Genomic DNA, 19,358 nt, shown 5'->3' with positions numbered 1-19,358 from the left:
CACTTTCTTCTGGAATTTCAAACCGTGAGATGCACGAAGGGAAATTCTATTATACCATCAACCCATTTCCTGGCTTTTTCACAAAACAATAATGGGCTTCAAAATTGGCTCTCATTATAATTTCCTTCCTTCCTTCCCTCCTTCCTTCCTTCCTTCCTTCCTTCCTTCCTTCCTTCCTTCCTTCCTTCCTTCCTTCCTTCCTTCCTTCCTTCCTTCCTTCCAATTTATATATCCACCCATCAATCTGAGAAACTTGGGATTGTAAAAAAAAAAAAAAGTTCCAAAAAGAAACTGAATCAAAGGCTATTTATCACTTACACCCATGCCAATGTTTCAGTGACTTCTAACTCAGCCCCAATGTCTGGAAGAAGAGCAAGATTTTCATGGACTTTCAAAATGCCACAAGAAATGGAACCATCCATTTCTTGGAGAAAGTGGTAGAAATCAGTTCTATAGGGTAGGGTGTCATTACAGAATAGATACTTCCTGAGATCACAATGGGGATTGGGGTGGGGAGAGGAATGGGGACAAATGCAGTCTGCAACTTTATTCCCACTGTCCTAAAATATTTATTTTATTTATTTATTTAATTGGTTTTATATACCGCCCTATTCCCGAAGGACTCAGGGCGGTTTACAGGGCAAAGTAAAAAAACAATATGTTAAAATAGAGATAAAATAAAATTAAATAACAATTAATAGCCCAAAAAGTTACAAATTTAAAAATTTAAAACCCCTCAGTCCAGGCCAGATAAATCAAATAACCAGGTTTTTAGGTCCCGGCAAAACGAACGAAGGTTGGGGACAGTCCGGAGATCCACAGGCAGATCATTCCATAGGGCAGGCGCACCCACAGAGAACGCCCTTCCCCTGGGGATCACCCGCCGGCAATCACTGATGGGCGGCACCCTAAGGAGGCCCTCCCTGTGGGAGCACACAGGATGATGGGAAATTGATGCTGGCAGCAGGTGCTCCCTAAGATAATCTAGACCCATGCCATTTAGGGCTTTGTAGGTCATCACCAGCACCTTGAATCTCACCCGGAGGGCAACTGGAAGCCAATGCAGCTCGCGGAGGAGAGGTGTTACACGGGAGTATCGGGAGACTCCCATCACAACTTGTGCGGCTGCATTCTGCACCAGCTGAAGCCTCCGAGTGGTCCTCAAGGGCAGCCCCATGTAGAGAGCATTGCAGTAGTCTAACCGGGAGGTCACGAGCGAATGAGTGACTGTGCGTAGGGCATCTCGGTCCAGATAGGGCCTCAACTGGTGCACCAGGCAGACCTGGGCAAAAGTCCTCCTGGTCACGGCTCCTATATGATCTTCCAAACTGAGCCATGAGTCCAGGAGGATGCCCAAGTTGCGAGCCCTATCAATGGGGGGTAACACCTCACCCCCCATATAATTCACAGTGTTAAAAATGTACTAATGGAAAGAATCCCAGGTCAAACAAAGCTGGACTAACATAAGAGTAACGTATTTTATCCATTCTTCATCACAGCCAAACTCACTGTGGACTTTCCTCCCGCAAATTACTATTATTGTATCCACCAGATATTAAGAATTATCTACCCTGGTACATAGGTAACAGAAGGAAATACATAATTGTTATCTTCATAGGATGAGTGTCTCCTAGGAATTTTTCTCAATTTCTTTCCTAGCATTTTTCTCCTCTCTGCCAAATATTTATCTTTTTAAAGAAGTGATGGGAGATTAGAGATTTTTTTTTCTTCTTTTGAAATGGTAACCTAAAACTTCCTCCTTGTCTTCCTCCTTCTCTAGATGGAATGGAAACCTGATATACTGTAAAAAAAAATAGCTGAATGTCCATTCATAAGTGATTGGTTATGTCTGGAATGGAATAGCAATTGAAAATGAATTATGGGTGAATTATTTCTGTCTGTTTCCATCGGCCCTCTGCCAGCTTGTCAAGCAAATGGCTAGCAAATGAGGGCTTCTGCAAACTTCCCATATGCTGCTTTCCACTGCACACCAATCTACATTTTAATTCTGGGCTGAATATGATAAAGATGTGGTGGATACCAACCCTATTCACATACTGTATGAAGGGTAGGGATTTTCAGTTAAGAAGAACATTGTGAATGTCCACCACCATCACTATACAGATATCCCACCCATAACTTATTTTCCAACAGTTCTTCGCTAAAGCTGTTTCTCCTAGTCTGAGCTCTGAAGTTCCAAATGAGCTCAACAATGACTTTGTTCATCAACAAAGAAATGTTGATTGAAGAGGGAAGGAGGGAATGGGACCTTATGATTATAGAAGTCAAACTATTGATCTACCAGCTTCAGTATACTATGCATTGGCTGTGTCTACCCAAACACATAACCAGAAATTATAATTGCATGTTGCAGTTGTATTCACTTTATTTACTTACTTATAAGACTTATAGACTGCTCTAATCGGAATCACATCTTGGTTAATTGCTTTCTTTTTTGTATACCTGTGGCTTAGTGGGTCATGTAAATCCAGGCTATCAGTTAGTTTGGTTCACTGCATTGTGCCAACCCAGAAAAATGGCTTAATTTAGTAGTCATGTTAAGGAATGATAATGAATACAAAGTTTCCAGCAGAAATCTTCCTCAAACTCACCTAGAGATGTTCGGTTTAAATTTCTGCATGTAACCCAGTGAGCCACAGCTCTATATAACTGAATTGAGGAAGCGACTTTTTAAAGTAGAATTGTGTGTAAAACTTAAATTTGGAAATTTGATTTGAAAATCACTTGGTTGAATAAAAAATCAAAACCACTTTCCAAATGAATTGACAGTTGAAATCATTTAGATTGGCAACTCAAGTTGAATAGTTAAATCAGATCAACCATCCAAACTAGACTGAGATTAGAATTAGACAGCACCCTATCTATACATCTAAAGCCAATTCAGATCACGCTGTCTAAAACCAACAGTACCTTGGTGCTGCTTACACCAAGAATGGGAAATTCATGACCCACCAATTGTTACTGATCTGTTATTCCCATCAAACCTGGCTATGATAACTAATGTTAAACGATGACAAGGGTTGCAGCCTGACAAATATTGCAAATCAGTACAGTGCCCAAGCTTTCCTAATCAAACTGGAATCCAAGAGGGTTGCAAGACTAAACAAATACTAGAAACAGGAAAGAAACAACAGAAGACATCCACTCATCGCTTTATAATTAGGGCTGAAAAATATAACACATGTTTCCTACCTAGTGTGATTTATCATAAAGTAGAATGCATCGTAAATCAAAGTGCACTCATAGCCATCTGGTTTTCATGAATTCTACAACTAATTTCCCTCCACTAAATTTCAGGCAAAGGAGAATGTTCTCTCCTCATCAAATCCAATGCTTGAATTATTTAGGGAGGCAGAACAGAGACCAGGGTAAGGCTGTCAGATACTACCACCACTTTGATCTGATAACAATGAGATGTTAGATGGCCATATATTTTGAGCTGTTCCTTCAAAGAGAGACCCTCAAATGCATGTGTTACATTGGTGGTCCATGTTCACAATAAGGAGGACCTTATTATGCATGTAAGAAATGTGTTTTGCAAGCAAAGGATCCCAGCTTCACACCTTTAGTCTTTCTATTGAAAAAAGGACCACAGGTAGCACAGCTGGGAAATTGCTTACAGCACACTGTATTGTAGCCATATTGGCCAGATATCACAAGGCTGGTGGCAGAGAAGTTGCCAGGTTAAAAAAACAATCTGAAAAAAATCATTTGATTGAATGAAGAATCAAAACAACTTTCGAAATGAATTGACAGTTGAAATCAATCAGATTTCCAAATCAATTTGAATGGTTAAATCAGATCAAGCAGGCCATCCAAACTGAACTGAGATTAAAAATAGATGGCACCTCGTCCCTATTACCTAAAACCAATTCAAATCTAGCTTGGTGCTGTCTACACCAGGAACAGGAAATTCCTGACCTAAAAGATGTGGTTAACCTATAATTCCCATCAGTTCTGGCTATGATAACTAATGTTAAGAAATGACATGACCTTGATAAAGAGTCAGGAAAGTTTCTCAAGTAGAAAGCTGAAATGTACAGAAATAGGCAATTTTTTATGGCATCTTGTCAACTGATAACCAGTAAAGGCAACATTCAAGAAAAATAGTAACTGAAGCTCAAAACACCTGAAAGTTACTAGGTCTCCTGGTGTAGACTATTCTGGGTTAAATGGAACATGACCAAATTAAACTGATTCCAGAGATCTTTGTAGCCTTCTGTCCTGAAGGTAAGAATTACATTGGATAGCCATTGGGGTTGGCTGAAAGAGTTTTAATTCCAGTTTTGAGTAAAACTGGCTGATTCTAGTTACTCCCCGTAGATCTCATTAGAAAGTAGTTGGGAGAGAGACATAAAATGTAGCCTAAATTCAAGTGAATCCCTACATGGTCCATGCGGTATTTCCTTCTCAATTACCTCTCCATAGGCAATGGTGTTATTGTATCTTCTCATTTCTGGGTAGACATGGTCCAGGTACCATTGGAAACTTCTGCATTTCAAACTTTTTCTAAGTGCTTTTCGCTCTGAAACATCCCCGATATCAATTCCTGGGTTCTGAAAGAGAGATACGTGGTTACATCATCACTTTCTCTTGTTGTTGCTATTCTCTGAGATAATCAGATGTTCACTTGTTTTTCGGAAAGACATTGTTAGGAATCTTTCTTTTGAATTTTCCTACCCTCTTTATAAAATGTGAGTAAACTTTGGCCTAAAAATCAGCCCCAGCATAAAATTCTCATCCAACCCAGCCAATACAGCTTGTCATCAATGTTGTCACATTTGTATCAGAAGCAACAAGGCCCTTCCAGGTTGAAAGGATTAATTGGTGACATCACCATTGTCTGGGAGATGGCCAGTTTTTTTTTTGTTTTTTTTATTTTTTTATTTTAATCCCATTTATATCCCGCCCTTCTCCAAAGACTCAGGGCGGCTTACAATTTAAGCACAAACCAATGTGCTTAACAATAGCCTTCATTCTATGTATATGCCTGCTTATTAGGGCTTTTGCCCCCCCCCCCCAAGCAGGCATTATTACAAAGTCAGCTTATTGCCCCCAACAATCTGGGTCCTCATTTTACCTACCTCAGATGGATGGAAGGCTGAGTCAACCTTGAGCCTGGTGGGATGCGAACCTGCACTAATTGCAGGCAGCTGGTGTTACTTAAGGAGGCATTAGCCCACTGCTCCACCAAGGCTCTTGGTGGGCAGTTCCTTTCATGTCCCTGTTAATGAGCCCACTGAAATGGCATCTACAGTATTTATCTACTTGCGTTTGCACACTTTTGAATTGCTAGGTTAGCAGGAGCTGGACCAAATAATGGCAGCTCATCCCACCACGCAGCAGTATTCCAGTCTCAAATGTGGGCTTGCTGATTCTCAACTCAGCATTCTAACCATATGAGCCACCACATTCTTATCAATACAGTTAAAGATATGGAGTATAATTCAGTGGCAAGGCACCTGTTTTATATGTAGAAGATCATGAGTTCAATCCCCATCCACTCCAACTAAGAGTAGCAAAATGTTTTCCTGAAATCTTTAATAATGGCAATAGATGAAACATTCTGAAATCAGCAGACTCCATTTTGACACTGAAATCCCACTCTGAGTGGTAGGAAACTTGAAATAACTCCCAAATGTTCAAAGCAACTTGGTCCTATGCACAGAAATGGGGACTTTAGTCTCAAAATCAGGATGTTTCTTAGGAAGAAATTATTATTCCAGTCTCTGAAGGTCATCTTTTTCTGGTATGCAGACTTAGCACTTGTAAAAAGATAACCTTCTCAGCATTAATATTTGCTTGAGAGTCCTGGTTTGATGCGATAATCAGAATGTTGAATTTATAATCTTAACAAGTCTGGTTAGCTTGTTCTTTGATAAGTTTTTGCCATTTCTCCAAACCTTTTGTCATCATCAGCATTGTCATCAGCACTGTCATCTTCCTTAGTGTTATCATCATCATCATCATCATCATCACTATTTTCATACATACATACATACAGACCCATCGTGCTATTCTTTTTTCAAAGTAAGCAAAATCATGCAAAGCAGAGAAGAGATTAAGAAGTCGTGAAGACAGACAATAAGAGAGAAGAAAGATAAATCTAACTAAAGCTAATTTATACCAACACCATCACTGCTTCCCTCTATATCTTTCTCTTTTTGAAACAAATCTTTGTTTCTGAAGAATGTCAAAGACTGCAGATTCCTCCAAGTTGCTGTGATTTTGGCAACCACATGTTGGCTTGGAAGATAATCTCTAGATTAGACATCCTAGCTTTCAGGGAAAATTATAGTGTGCTTAGGGTAAAATGCATCCTTTAATTACAGGTGTTTAAAGTAGTCTACATCTTCTCTATCTAACAGAGGCACTGAAGTGTTATGTGAAAATTTTCATTGACTGAAGCCATGATAGGCAGCGGAAGTCAATGTTCACGGAAGCTTTTGCTGTTGATATTTTTAAATTTTTGTTAAGGAAGAGGACTGATGTGAAACCAAACTATTGTGCTCCCATAAATTAAATTTTCATTCTTTCTATTGCCAGTGTTCGGAAATGAATGCCAGTGAATGAATCTGCAGCCCCAAACAGCACCATCTGTTTAAATGTTTATGAAAATCTCATATTTCAGAAGTGCAAAAAACAATCTGAAAAGGAAAAAAAAATCTCTGACATCTTTGCAGGGCTAAAATGTGAACAGCAAAGATTGGTCCAACTTATACAAAGATGAATGCACTGGAAAGAAACAAACACTTGATGGAATGAAGACAGTTTTTGAAATTGCTTATAAAGAGAAAAGTTGGTTAAGATTTGGGGCTGGAATATTTCAGCATTTAGCTGAAAGTTCCAGTTATAATTTTCTATTTCCTGATCACAATATATCTTTAATGGGTTTTTGAGATATTGTGTCATTTTTCAGACAGTAAAGTAAAATATGAATCGCTTTAAAAAGCTAAATAGGTTTTCTCAACTTTTATACTGTCCACTTTGAGAAGAAATATCTTTCAGGGTGGTGAATGTTTGTGAATATTTGGAATTATAACTTCTGTTGTCTGCGAGGTTTGATTGAGGATCTTTCTTTCTTTCTTTCTTTCTTTCTTTCTTTCTTTCTTTCTTTCTTTCTTTCTTTCTTTCTTTCTTTCTTTCTCTCTCTCTCTCTCTCTCTCTCTCTCTCTCTCTCTCTCTCTCTCTCTCTCTCTCCATTTTAATGAGTTAAACCTACACTCTATTAGCAATTTAGAAAACACAGAGTGCTTATCTTCCAAGATGACAATTCTCAAGGCAAAGAGCAAAGATAAAAGCAAAACACACAATTTTAAAAAAAAATTAAAAATCAATAAAGCACACCAGAAGAACCAGAAAAACAAAAGCCGAAATCAGTAAAGAACAAATAAGCCAGAGAAGAAAGAAATACATTTTGAAAGCCTGTTTAAAAGTCCAGATCCCATTTCTAACAAGGATGAATAAACAATTGGCTTCTCTAATGACAATGGATCTTCACCAGTAAAACTCTCCCCACTTAGCCATCAAAATGATTATTAAATTATTATCTCTGATGTTTTTTTTTAAAAAGAGAAATGTCACAACACATGTCAACACTTAGCCTGATTTAGCCAATCTCAAAACATCTGAATAAGGTTAGACCTGGTTAGCACTTGCAGGGAGAACATTAGGAAGCCAAGATCTGTAGCCTAGATGGTAAAGTAAAAAAATAAAATTCTGGAAAATGGAAAAATGACAATATTCTAAGGTAAAGGTAAAGGTTCCCCCACGCATGAGTGCTAGTTATTTCTGACTCTAGGGGCCGGTGCTCATCTCCGTTTCAAAGCCGAAGAGCCAGCGCTTGTCCGAGGACATTTCCGTGGTCATGTGGCCGGCATGACTAGACGCCAAAGGCGCATGGAGCACTGTTACCTTCCCACTGTAGTGGTCCCTATTTTTCTACTTGCATGTTTACGTGCTTTTGAACTGCTAGGTTGGCAGAAGCTGGGACAAGTAACAGGCGCTCACTGTGCTACTTGGGATTCGACCCGCCAAACTGCCGACCTTCTGATCAACAAGCTCAGTGTCCTAACCCACTGAGCCACCGCGTCCCTGACAATATTCTAGCCTACTGTAATTAAGAAAATAATATGTATTGAAGTCAGTAGTAAAATGACTTTGGCTGGTCTTGGAAAGGGAAGCACTGTTGGACCTGATCAGTATTAAAATGAGAGACCAGCAAGTAATGCATTGGGAAATTAAGAAAAAATAATTAAAAAGGCAATTGCAAAGCACTTCCTTATTGTTTCCAAGAAAATAACAGGGACGTGTTCATGAAATTCTCAGGAGTTGGAATTCAGCTTAAATTTTCTTTAGTTACATTCAGAAAAAAAAGGAACTCATAGGGGTATGGATGGGTTTCATCTTGTAGCCAAGAACTGCACTTTTATGTATTTGTTTGCTGTAAGTTTTTTATTTTTCAAAATGTTGTTATCGGAATGAGGGTTGGGAAAAATAGCAATTTAAAGCCTGTCTGGGGAGCCTTGAGGCGTATTTAAAATAAGACACTGTTATGAAGCCTTTCAGAGACTTAACATAATCATTTTAGCATCCTTGGGAGGCTGAGAGTAAACAATTTCAGCCACCCAAATTCACTGGTATGAACTAGCTTGGGCTCCAGCATCTATATGAATGGGCAGGGGTCACATATGGCCAGTGGGATCACATTGCTCATCCCTGTCAAAAATGGAACTTTCCAATTAAACTGGCACTCAAGTGGGTTCTGCCAGCTGCAAGAAACCAGGACTGAGATCAAAAAGTATTGCAAGTTAATTCCATGCAACCTGTACACAAGAATGGGCGCCAGATAAGAATCAATAGATTTCAAGGGGGTGGGACCTAGGTCCCTTATGAGGGTATAGATTCCAAACAGATGATGTGTTTGACCCTACCCTTGGGCTCCTCCTGGTCATCTCCTACAGGTTCATTAAAATGTTCATATGGAAATTATGTAGTCCAAATGAAAAAGCCAAATCTGAAATTAACCTGAAGTTTATTTCCCACCCTATCACAGTTCCTAGAATTTGGTCCATATGAAGTCCCTGCATTGTTGTGATCTTATTTGGGAGCTTCCAAAGTTACTTCAGTACCATAATAACCAAGTTTGGAAAGTTCCATCTCTGTTCCTCCTCATTTTTCTTCTTTTCCCTTACTATTACGAATGTAAACATAGAAGAGAAAGAAAAAGAAAAATCAGCATAGTTTCTCTTAGTATGGGCTAAGGCTTGGGACATATATCTTTTTCTGTCTGGATGAAAGATCACACTTTCTTTGCAGTATTTGACATGTTGAAAGCAAGCAGATTGGCATCTTGTGATGAAGGGAAGGTCAAAGTCTCCTCCCTCTCATAAAAAAGGGGAAAAAAGCAGAGATCTGGAGTAGAAGTAACTCAAGAGAGGGGAAATTAGATTTCTCCAGCCTCTTTGTATGTTAGGATCAGCTGTGTGGTTTATGTAGTGCGTGTGTTTGTATGAATAGGATGTCTACAAAAGGCTGAAAGTTCCTCTGATATAAGCACAATCCCCCACAGATTCACATCAAGGACATTAGGAGAAAAGGCAAATGATGGAGACCTAAGTATATTGATTCACCTCCAATGGCAGGTTCCATGCAATGTATACATGGGACTTGTAATCATCCATCCACACCTCAGCCACCCGCAGTGCGTTCCTCTTGGTATAAAAGCCAATGTTATTGTTGTACGGCTTTTTCTTGCGCTCAATGTGGGCCACTCGAGAGCAAGGGAGAACCTCCATGCTGCCACCACACAGCCATACCTAGAAAGATTGAGACAAGGGAGAAAAGACAACAACAGGAGGTCAGTAACCTGGAAACACCCCATATTCACACACATGCTAACCACTATGACTATCCTCCAAGGTGGTACCTTTCAGATCCATTTTATTTCCCTAGGATATCTGGAAGCTTTGCATTACTCAATGTAAATGAGGTGTATCCAGCAAGCCACGATGGCACAAAAAGGACAAATATGTATGGTGACTTCCTGCCTAAGCTCTATTCCTTTGTACTTGCATTGCTTTTTTCCCCAACCATTTTCAATAATTTTATTAAGGATGATATTAAACAATGGTATAGGGTTTTCTGCATGAACAGAGGGTTGGATTAGAAGACCTCCAAGGTCCCTTTCAACATCATCATCATCATCATCATCATCATCATCATCATCATCATATCATCATCATCGTTGTTGTTGTTGTTATTTTCTTGTTATTTGAAGCCAATACAACAATGTAGTAGAGAAATATATTAAAATTATTGAAAAAAGGGGAAAAAAGTGTAGAAGGGGAAAAAAACACCATTGAATGTGTTAAGGCACTGGACTAGAAACCCAGAATGCAGAAGAATGGGGTGCCAAAAGGTATTGTATTGTCTCCAACATTGTATAACATATATATATGAATGATCAACCAGTCCCTGACAATACACATCTATTCATCTATACAGCAGTGGCTGCACAAGGAACAACTTTTGATGAGACAGCTGCAGTGATGGGATTCAGCGAGTTCGCACCAGCTCAGCAGAACCGGTAGCTAATTTTTTGTTGCCCAGGCCCAGAATGGACTTCCGGAAGTGGCATCCACACAGAGAACCGGTTGTTCACATATTTGCATCCCACCACTGGACAGCTGGGAAACGTACGGTAGCACCTGAGGAATTAGGACAATATTATACCATCAACCATTTGAGTCCCAACCCAAACAAGACGTAAGTGGGTGCTTTCCAACTTCGAAATCGAGGTGCAAGGGAAAAGTTGGAAGTTATGTGGCAAGGGAACCAATTGCAGCTCTGTCCAACACTGAAGTACCACAGTGTGTACCACTCAACAAGACACTCTCTTTTAAACAGCATTGTCTCAACACTAAATCCAAAGTCAGCTTAAGAAACGGTGTCATCCGGAAAATGATAGACTACATATATGAACTCAGCCATCCATGTTGCGCACATCAGTTTTGGCCCTGTCTCTGTAGAAGAGCATGCTGTTGGTCTGCAAATAATAATAATAATAATAATAATAATAATAATAATAATAATAATAATAATAATAATAATAATAATAATAATAATAATAATTCTCTGCAGAGATTACAATTTTAGGAGAGGGGCTCTTTCGGCCTTTCCTTCAATCCTGCTCCAGTGTGGGGTGCTTCTGCACATGCAAAACAAGTTGTCATTGCCCTCCATGAAGCAGTACATTTAGTGACAGGATGCCTCTAACCTACACCAACTGAGAACTTGCAACCTCTCGTGGGCATTGCCCCACCTAAGAGCAGGAGAAAAGTAGCAGCCGACACCTAGAGAACTAAGCAAGAAAATGATCCTTGCCATCCTCTGAATGGACATGCAGTATGCCATGTGCCCCAGATCCAGGAAAAAGCTTTATGGCAAGAACAAACATTCTTCAGGGAATGCAAGAGCAAAACAGAATTAAAAGATGGAGGAAGGAGACCGCTGAGCAAGGGATAACATTAAAGGAGGACATGGCTGGAGGATCTGGCCTCCCTTATAATACCCTCCCTGAATAGTCTGAGGATTGGAGTGCCTACGTGTAAGACTAATATGCTCAATTGCAGGCTGTTAGTGGATAACAATACACTGTGTGAATCCGAAGAGACTGAGAGCCCAGCCCATTTCTGGTACATCACTTACTATCAGAAACATTGCGCTCACTTATTTTTGGACAAAGCCAAAGCCAAGAAGGTGGCTTCATTTTGGCAATCTAAAGTTTGATCTGGACATATAAGAAGAAGAACTAGAAACTAGGAGAGGGGTAGGCAACCTCGGCTCTTTTATGACTCATGGACTTCAACTCCCAGAATTCCTGAGTCAGCATAACTAACTCAGGAATTCTGGGAGTTGAAGTCCACGAATCATAAAAGAGCCAAGGTTGCCTACCCCTGAACTAGGAGAATGTGAATTCTAGTCCTACCTTGACTAAGAAAACCTGCTGGATGACTCTGAGCCAATTGCTCTCTCTCTCTCTCTCTCTCTCTCTCTCTCTCTCTCTCTCTCTCTCTCTCTCTCTCTCTCTCTCTCTCTCTCCCCAGCTCACTTCACTGGGTTGTTATTGTGGGGGAAATAGGAGGAGGAAGGAGTATTGGGTATGTTTGCCACTTTGAAATAGTTATGAAAATAATAAGGGTGAAATTAAAAATAAAATCTAAGAAAAAATAGAAAAAAGAAATTTCTCCCTCACCCCAGCAAGTATTATACACATCATAAATTATCACATCTCTTAAAATACAATCAAACATTTCTGCATTCCGTAGCTCAGCCAATTTTCTATAAGCCCATCTCTAAATCTTCATGTCTTCTTATTTATCAGCAAAAGCCCAGTAAAGGTTATCAAAAATAACACCTTAAGTATTTATATCTCCATTCCCACTAAAATAAATCCCCCTAACCCCCCTCTTTAAATAATCACAGCCCAATTCATTATCCATTCCCAATCAAAAGAAACCATTAAATATCACCAGAAATAGCAACCCATTATTTATCTGAAAAAAACAACATAAGTATTACAAATTATATCCAATACCCCCAAGTAAACATTACTATAAATAACGATCATTATCCAATCTCAGTAAAAAAGACATCACCAGATATAACAGCCCATTATTTTAGCCATGATCAAATAAATCAGTGTAGTATTTGTCCTCTTTTCCCACTGATCTTTAAGTCCCACAAAATAAGTTCTAACATCTGCTTCTCATAGTTTCTTTATCTCTTCTTTCAAAATCCTTATCATATTTGTCAAAGTCCTTCTGTAGTCCCAATATATTAACTCCAGCAAATCCCTTCTGTGCTTTTAAATAACCAGCAAATTACATTTGTAGATCCATTATTCCCATCTCTTTCTTGTGGGTTATACAGTAATTCTTAAATCCTCCTTAAAATCACTTCAGTTTTATTCAACAAGGCTTCTTCCTTTTCAATAGCACATTTTAGTTTCATTATAGAGTTAAATAACTTGAAAACCTCTTATACCTAAATAGCAAACAATTCTTTTAGGGATGCCATCTGGTGCCCTCAAGTATTGAACCTTCAAAGTCATCTTTTTAGCTTAAATATGAACAAAACAAATTTTCCCACAAGAAACCATCCTTTTAATTAACATCAAAGGCCTTCATTAATTCAAATCCAACTAACCCTTAGTCTTTTTAAAACTTTCTAAAATCAATGCTATTCTTGCTGAATATTTTTTTTAAAAAATCCCTACTAACAGATTTAGTTACTTTCTTTCTAAATGGATTGAAGACCTCAACCAAATAATGCCAAACTTGTGATTATGAATGTTTCTCAATCTTTAACAAATAAGTACAGTATTATAAATAAAACCCAAAGGGATTAAAAAGATGAAGTATGGTCGAATCTTGAGTCCATAAAAAGGCTGTTAACAACTCTGAGCACGATGAAATCTCACAACTCCCAGCTGATTGCAAGTGAACTCAAAAACATCAGTTTCTGCTGTCTGCTCACAAAAAGAAAGAAAGAAAGAAAGAAAGAAAGAAAGAAAGAAAGAAAGAAAGAAAGAAAGAAAGAAAGAAAGAAAGAAAGAAAGAAAGAAAGAAGTTGTCTTGTGTACATTTGGGAGATCTCAGGAGCTCTCCTTGGTCCTGAGAGAAATTTTAGCAGCCTGGATCCAGCATCCAGCTTCCTTTCGTCTGTAATGTCTCCTGTGATCACAATAGATCACTTTGCCATTCATCACCAAAAGGGATTCTCTTTTTCTACTTGCACTGAGACCTCTTAAGCAAGTATATAAAGTGCCATGTTTTCATTGCAACACCAAGTACCTTGTTTAGTTACTTACCCAGAGGGGATGAAAAAAGAGAAGAAATCAATCTCAGTACTACATGATCAGAATGCACAAAAGCTAACATGGCATTCCTGAGACCCAGTCAGACCTCCTGTTCAATGAGGGACTTACAAAGTAAGATGTACCCCTGCTTAAATTCTAGGGCTGTACAATTCTTCAGATTCATGAACAAATAGAAAAGGGCATGAGTGCTCTAAGGTGTTGCCAACAGGTGTGTCAGGCCCCAGTCTCCAGTGAAATCCAACTGAGTCCAGTTACAAAGAATCTGCTCACACCTAGTAGTCCCTTTGTGCCCACAAGAGATCTAAGTCCAGGCACTTTGAATTCCATTGACTGTTACCTACCTACAATTTGATTTGACTGTTAATAGTTCAGATTCTTGTGGAGTGCATAGGTTTGCACTAAACCTTTACATTTATTTGAACTGCCTGGACGTCTGATTTTCCCATGCTTGACATTCATCTAACAGATATATCCTGGGAAATTCTAGAGTTTGGCTACCCTGGATAATTTTTCCTCCCTTCCCCATCCAGTTCAGGACTGTGCCACCTCTTCCCTGGGAATATGCAGTGCCATTGCTGACATTTCCCTTATCACCTTCTTCAGCCATATATTCCATCACAGGTTTTATGCTCTAAATTGCCCTTTTGGAAATCAAATCAGGCACCATGTGGCTCTATTAACCCTCATCCAAAAGAAAATGCATTGTCCCACTGCTGAACAGCTGCTGTCATTATAGAACTTTGCTTGATGTTACCCCAAATCTGTTCCCCTGTGGTGCCCATCCTTTAATTCTGAACAAATGAACAATAGAAAATAAATCTGCCCTTTCTTTGAGCTGACAGCCCTTCAGATGTTTTAAGACAGTTCTTATAGCATCCCTTAATCTCATCTTCTCAAGCATAGAAAAACAGCCACAAATTTCTACCATTCTTTCTTTGATTGATCTCAAATCCTTTAGCCTCCTAGATGCTTATCTCTGAACCTTCAGAAGTAATCACTGAACGTCACACCTTCAAGTAGCTTTGATCCCTTTACTGATTTGCCCAATAGAGGTGACAAGCTGCTCCACTATAGCTGGGCCAATATTCATTTCAGAACTTCTGTTAGAAAGTGATTCAGTCCATGTAATAATCTGGTCCAAATCAAAGTTCTAGACTGAGTTGAAAAATTAAATTGAATCAGACAACTCCAGATTGAATTGAAAAACTACATACCCCAGTCAGAACAGAACTCTTGGAACTGACTCGTAAATCTGAACTGGATTGTCTGAATCAAAAGCAAAATTCCAACTGGACTGATGTGACTTTTCAAACTGAAGCACCAATGGAATTGTGGATCATTTACACCAGGGGTCCTCAACCTTGCAACTTTAAGACTTGTTGACTTTAACTCCCAGAATTCTTCAGCCAGACCCCTGATTTACACCTCTCCAATCTCTACACCTCTAGACACATCTCTAGACACAACAGGGGAAAATCATCATTTTTCCTCACCTAGAATATCCCAAGACACAACAACACCATTATTTTTGTCCATGTAAGTGTGATTTGCAGTATTATGAAAGGTTTGCTTGTAACAACGTGGAAATAAAACTGTGTTCTGTGATATGGTCAGAATGGAGGGGGTTTGAGCAAAATATTCTGAAGAGGATCCATGTATACACATGTGCATATGTAGGTGGTCCTCGACTTACCACAGTTCATTTAGTGGCCATTCAAAGTTACGACGGCACTGAAAAAAGTGACATGACTGCTTTTCACACTTATGACCATTGTAGCATCTCCATGCTCCCATGATCAAAATTCAGATGTTTGACAATTGGTTCATACTTATAACAGTTGTAATGTCCCAGGGTAACGTCATCATCTTTTGAGCCCTTCTGACAGGCAAAGTCAATGGGGAAGCCAGATCCCTAACTTACTAACTTAACACCTGCAATGATTAACTCAACAACTGTGGCAAGAAAAGTCATAAAATGGGGTAACATAACTTAGTAACAGAAATTTTGGGCTCAATTGTGGTCATAGGTTGAGGACTATCTGTATATGGTTATGGAATATAGTAAGGAGGTGGATTCGCAGGAGGGAGGGGCTGCATTCCAGAGAAATAAGAGGCAACTCAGCCTAGATATTATGTGTGAGAGAAAGTGGGCAAAGACAGCCGGTGTGAAACAATAAAGAACTTAGCTTGGAAGAATCATAATTAATTTGGGGCCTAACACTTACACAAAAACTCACACTGGCTATTTCACCCCTCCAATTTATCTCCCCTACCAATTTTCTCTTCCTAACGTTCATTTCTCTCCACACTCTCCCCCACTTCTTTCCATCTCTCTTGCTACCAGGTATGGACATAGGGCTCTTATAGTGCTGTCTCTCCTCTTGAAGTTTTTTAAAGAGTTGAACTGCAATAATAGAGCAAAGCTGTACAACTGCCTTGCAACTTCCTATCTTAGAAGAAGCTCCAGGAGAAAGTAGAAGGGGCTGACAAGAAAGCTTCTGAACTTAGTTTTCTTACAGATGTGCGGTGTTGCATTTGGAAGCTGTGTATCTTGAGGTGGGGGGAGGATTTTCAGGATTACACACTGCATCCAAGCCCGTGTTTTATCCCATTCCTTCCTAAGAAATAATGTCATTCCTTTATCTACAAAGCAGGAATAAAGAACTCACCTTTGGATCCCAAAGGACTTGGCCTCAAGGTGTGTTGAGGGAAGATAAGACCAAGCAAGAACAAATACAGCCAAGCTGACTTTGACAATTACATGGCCTCAGATATGCATGAAATCAAATACAGACGTGACTGGACAGATAACATGAATGTTATAAAGGGGAGGAGGAGGAGGAGGAGGAGGAGGAGGAGGAGGAGGAGGAGGAGGAACTGAGGGTTCAATAAAGTTCAATTGTTCACATCAGACCTATACATGTGATGGTGTACAACACAGGTGTCAAACTTGCCATGTCACGAGACGTGTCATAACATACTGTGACTATTTTTGCATTGCCGGAGCTGGAGTGGGCGCAGCCTCTGCATGATGCAACCGGCCCGCGGGCTGGCAGTTTGACACCCATGGTGTACAGGTACTCCTTGACTTATGAACATAATGGAGCTTGTCCACTTCAGTCATAAATTGTGATGGTCATAAATCAGGATTTTACTATTTTTTGTGGCAGATGTTAAGCGATTCATGAATAAGATAATCTTTACTGTCATTTTTTTTTACTGTGGGCACACTGGCATACATTAAAAATGAAATTCTGTTGCCTGCTCTCAAAAGTGTACAAATACATAACACACATATAATCATACTATATACAACATATGTATATGCCTATACCCTTACATACACATACATATAAATATTAATCACTGCCTATCTTAAATATATAGCGGAAAGAGGAAGCTTGAGAGTTCACAAGGTTATCACTGTATGGAACAAAACTGCAACTGAATCTGGATGTTCTGCTTCGGATATCATGAAGCCTCCACCCAGAAGGTAACAAGGAAAACAGGACATGAAGTGGGTGTGTAGCGTCCCAGACAATCCTGTGGACACTGCTCAAGCAACCCTTATATGTCCTGTATAGAAGGGAGGGAACTGGCAATAATCTTTTCTGCCATCCTCACCACTCCCTGCCCCACCTTCCTGCCTGATGCTTCCAATGGCTGTTAAACGAATCTTCAGTCATTAAGCAAACCCGTTTGCTGTGGAGTGTTTTTGCTGAAAACCAGAAATACTGTAAATGCCAGTTTTCAAGATGGACAGTATTTAATATTTATTTGTTATGTATATGTAGGGGTGTGGGTTTATACATATATGTATACAGTACGGTTTAGGTGTGTGTCATGTATGTGTTCCACTTTGAGAGCGGGCAACTAAATTTCATTTTTGATGTGTGCCGTTGTGCCCACAGTAAAAAAAAATGACAATAAATGTTATCTTATCATCTTATCTTATCTTATCATCTTATCTTATCTTATCTTATCTTATCTTATCTTATCTTATCTTATCTTATCTTCATAAATAAAAATAACCAAAAAGAATTTTTTTGAGACTTTCTACCCCAATCCAGCTGTAGGAGCAAAGTAAGTCTACATACAAATCTCCAAGAAAGTAAGATTTTGAGAAAGATGATATTAAATATGTATCTTCAAATATTAAAAATTCCACCCTGTCTACAATAACAGTGAATTGTATCTCCCATCTTTCTAGCCTATGGCCATTTATGTAGTGGCTAATGTGGTCGGGATAAAGCTGGGTATAGATTTAATTCATTAGGACAGGTTACTCTAACCACAATGTTAAAGGATGACATCTACATTCTACTCTCCTTTTTATCACTAAGAATATTACAAAATGGTCTGTCCTTGGAAAAAAAAGAGAGATCTATTTCCTACCCACCACCCTTCTGCACAAACACATTTTCTCCTAGAAAATCCTAAGAATAGGAACTAAGACCTTGGAAGGCTTTTGTTATTGTTGTTAATTAGTTAGCTAATTAATTTTATAGCACCCTAAATTGAAGAAATAGATAGAGCTGGGGAGGAATAAGCACAGAAACGAGAGACTATTTTTTGCAGCTCCTTAAATGAGAATTTCATCTTCTTCCACGCTCAAAAGGATAATTTCTTGTCATGAAGCACAAGCTCTAAATTCTCACCAAACCTTTCATGCAGGTGATGATTTGTCCCTTCTGTCAGCTACCACGAGGGCCTACAACCATTGGCCTAATTTGAAAAGTTTTTGTGTTTGTGTGCAAATAATCTATTGAGACCTCTTAGAAAAGCAAATTCTCCTGCCTGCCAGCATCACCAGACAGAAAAGCATCAGCATCAGAAGAGAAGATGGAAGTCAGTTTAAGAAATGGAAAGGACAGAGGAGGGGGGGGATGCAGAATAGGGAGGGGGGGAAGAGTGTCAGAGATAATGGATAACCCCATCAGTGTGAGCAGGCAAATGGATATGTCAAAGATGGAGTGAATACTTAACAGACCTGCAGATGATATAAAATTGGGAGGAACAGCTCACACCACCCAAGACAGAAATAACATTGCAAATGACCCAGATAGAATACAGAAATGAGGAGGAAGAACAGAAGGACATTTTTACAGAAGGAGGTGCAAAGTTCTTCACTGACAGAAGAAAAGTGAAATGCACAGACATCAGATGGGTTAGTAAATGGGGTTTGAGAAAAAGGCCGCGGACTAGTAACTAATGAGGTAATTGCAAATGAAGCAACTGTACTTTTTGGTTGGATGGACAGAAGTCTAGTTTTCAGCTCCCAGGAAGCAATATAGGTAATCCTCGAATTACGACTACAATTGAAACCAATGCAAGACAGTTGTTGAGCGACTATTGCCCCATTTTATGACCCTTCTTGCCGCAATTGTTCAGTCAATCACTGCAGTTGTTAATAACATGGTTGTAAAGTAAATCTGGCTTCCCCATTGACTTTGCT

At 39.2% G+C, this 19,358-nt stretch overlaps 1 protein-coding gene across 1 annotated transcript in view; it reads right to left on the bottom strand.

Annotated features, from left to right (window-relative positions):
• The window catches only part of GALNT17 (polypeptide N-acetylgalactosaminyltransferase 17), a gene marked incomplete at its 5' end in the record, with an annotated part of 305,373 nt that overhangs the window by 28,282 nt on the left and 257,733 nt on the right, over positions 1–19,358 (bottom strand). Inside the window, 2 exons of the mRNA XM_083379748.1 lie at positions 4,440–4,577; positions 9,654–9,839. Coding sequence (XP_083235874.1) covers positions 4,440–4,577; positions 9,654–9,839 — 324 coding nt within the window. The remainder of the gene's footprint in view (positions 1–4,439; positions 4,578–9,653; positions 9,840–19,358) is intronic.

The sequence above is a fragment of the Vipera ursinii genome (genome assembly GCF_947247035.1).
Source record: "Vipera ursinii genome assembly, chromosome: 1".
NCBI lineage: Eukaryota > Metazoa > Chordata > Lepidosauria > Squamata > Viperidae > Vipera > Vipera ursinii.
Note: the sequence above shows the minus strand (reverse complement) of the source record. Positions and strands in the feature narration are given on the sequence as shown.